The sequence below is a fragment of the Lithobates pipiens genome, unplaced genomic scaffold (genome assembly GCF_037356315.1).
Source record: "Lithobates pipiens isolate NorthernLeopardFrog02 unplaced genomic scaffold, aLitPip1_a1.2 Scaffold_22, whole genome shotgun sequence".
Classification (NCBI taxonomy): Eukaryota; Metazoa; Chordata; class Amphibia; order Anura; family Ranidae; genus Lithobates; species Lithobates pipiens.
In genome coordinates, this window is record NW_027507784.1 from 4,263,070 (window position 1) to 4,265,648 (window position 2,579).

The 2,579-nt window shown below is 40.9% G+C and overlaps 1 protein-coding gene across 1 annotated transcript; it reads left to right on the plus strand.

Moving 5' to 3' along the window:
- The first annotated feature begins 1,504 nt into the window (after positions 1 to 1,504).
- LOC143925251 (taste receptor type 2 member 40-like) lies at positions 1,505 to 2,329 on the plus strand. Its single transcript, XM_077449843.1, has one exon. It carries the CDS (start codon positions 1,505 to 1,507, stop codon positions 2,327 to 2,329), a length of 825 nt encoding a protein of 274 aa, XP_077305969.1.
- The last annotated feature ends 250 nt before the right edge of the window (positions 2,330 to 2,579 follow it).

The window sequence follows — 2,579 nt, forward strand, 5'->3', positions numbered from 1 at the left end:
CTCCTCCTTCCTCTCCCCCGTTACTTCCTCCTCTCCCTCTCCCATTCCCTCTTCCTCCCCCTCTCCCATTCTCTCCTGCCTCCCCTCCCCCATTCCCTCCTCCTTCCCCTCCCCCATTCCCTCCTCCCTCCCCTCTCCCATTCCCTCTTCCTTCCCCTCTCCCATCCCCAAATCCTCCCCTTAACCATTCCCTCCTCCTCCCCCTCTCCCATTCCCTTCTCCTCCCCCTCTCCCATTCCCTTCTCCTCTCCCTCTCCCATTCCCTTCTCCTCCCCCTCTCCCATTCCCTCCTCCTCCCCCTCTCCCATTCCCTTCTCCTCCCCCTCTCCCATTCCCTTCTCCTCTCCCTCTCCCATTCCCTTCTCCTCCCCCTCTCCCATTCCCTTCTCCTCTCCCTCTCCCATTCCCTTCTCTTTCCTCTCTCCCATTCCATCCTCATCCCTTCTCATGAGAGAATATAATTTTCAAAGTGCTGAGTGTATATAATAGTCATAGTGCTGAGTGTATATAATAGTCATAGTACTGAGTGTATATAATAGTCATAGTACTGAGTGTATATAATAGTCATAGTGCTGAGTGTATATAATAGTCATAGTGCTGAGTGTATATAATAGTCATAGTACTGAGTGTATATAATAGTCATAGTACTGAGTGTATATAATAGTCATAGTGCTGAGTGTATATAATAGTCATAGTGCTGAGTGTATATAATAGTCATAGTACTGAGTGTATATAATAGTCATAGTGTTGAGTGTATATAATAGTCATAGTGCTGAGTGTATATAATAGTCATAGTGCTGAGTGTATATAATAGTCATAGTACTGAGTGTATATAATAGTCATAGTGTTGAGTGTATATAATAGTCATAGTACTGAGTGTATATAATAGTCATAGTGCTGAGTGTATATAATAGTCATAGTGCTGAGTGTATATAATAGTCATAGTACTGAGTGTATATAATAGTCATAGTACTGAGTGTATATAATAGTCATAGTGCTGAGTGTATATAATAGTCATAGTGCTGAGTGTATATAATAGTCATAGTACTGAGTGTATATAATAGTCATAGTGTTGAGTGTATATAATAGTCATAGTGCTGAGTGTATATAATAATCATAGTGCTGAGTGTATATAATAGTCATAGTACTGAGTGTATATAATAGTCAATAAGAGACAAACAGCCACCAGTCCTGAAGTGGTTAAATGCATTGGTATAATGGAAAATATTCAAAAATTGCTTAGGCAGTTTGTGTTTTGGATATTGGTACTGAAATGAAATCCATCACATTTATGCAAAGTCAATCATGAGACGGATCTCTGAAGACTATTTCCATAATTCCAACTCTAATTATATCATTCCGTCTGCTATCACTGGACGTGTCCCGTCATCTCTGTCCGGAGACCACACCAAACCTCAGCATGATGTCTCCGTTCTCCTTATCCATTTTAGTCTCTTCAGTCTTGGGACTCGGCTTGGCAATCCCTTCTTACACTTGTATTGTGATGGGTAACCTGGACATCATCAGAAAGAAAGGGAAGTTGAGTCCCACCGATGTGATCTTCTTGGCTAAGGGAATTGTGAATCTTCTCCTCCAGTGTGTGATGAGTATAGAGGGAATGATCTTTGTCTTTTCTCTGGAAATCTTTAATATTAAACAAGTATTTGTATTTATGAGCACATCAATTTTCTTCCTAATCTATTACAACTTCTGGTTGACCTTCTGGCTCTCGGCTCATTACTGTACCACCATCACCAATCTCAGCTATGGGTTCTTCATCTGGGTAAAGAGAATTGTGTCCAATTTCCTGAGTCACCTTCTATTCCTGACAGCACTTGGGGTGTTCATTGTGAGTGTCCTGGGCTTTTGGGCTGTCAATGCAGAAAGTCTTATCCAGTCTTCTGTGAACAGTACAAATGTCTCTGTTATCAGTTTATATAAAGTATTTTCCTATCATGTGTCTGCAAACATCCTAGGTGTCATTCTTCCATTCTGCCTTAGTCTTCTGTGCCTGGTCCTCACTTCCTCCTTTCTGCTCAGACACGTCTGGAGGGTGAAGAATAACGACTCTGGATCAACACGTCCAAATCTTCAGGCTCATGTCACTGCACTGAGGACAATCTTCTTCTTACTTCTCATTCTCACATTCTTCTGCGGGTATCAAGTGATGACTTTTCTTCCAAGTTACTCACTGTCAATAGTTTTTGGGAATTTACAATTATTATCTCCATCGGTGGAGGCCGCCGTCATCTTCCAGGCCAGCAACAAGCTGAGAAGGATCATTCTGAGAAGATTCTGGACCAGAAGCTGGAGGAACACAGAGACTTAACATGTGGAGAACGCTTAGCTTGAGACTCTAAATATATACTATAAAGGTTTAGTGTAATAGAGATCAATGTAAAATGTTTCCTAAGTCATAGCATTTTGTTTTGTATGGAGTGTAGAAGGGTAATATTATTAGTATTTTTTTTATTATTATTATACAGGTTTTATATAGCGCCAACAGTTTGTGCAGCGCTTTACAATGCGTGGGCAGACATTACAGTTACATTACAATTTGGTACAAGAGGAATCAGAGG

What these genes read in the sequence shown, in the direction of transcription:
- LOC143925251 (XM_077449843.1), top strand. Translation starts at nt 1,505, where the DNA reads ATGGGTAACCTGGACATCATCAGAAAGAAAGGGAAGTTGAGTCCCACC.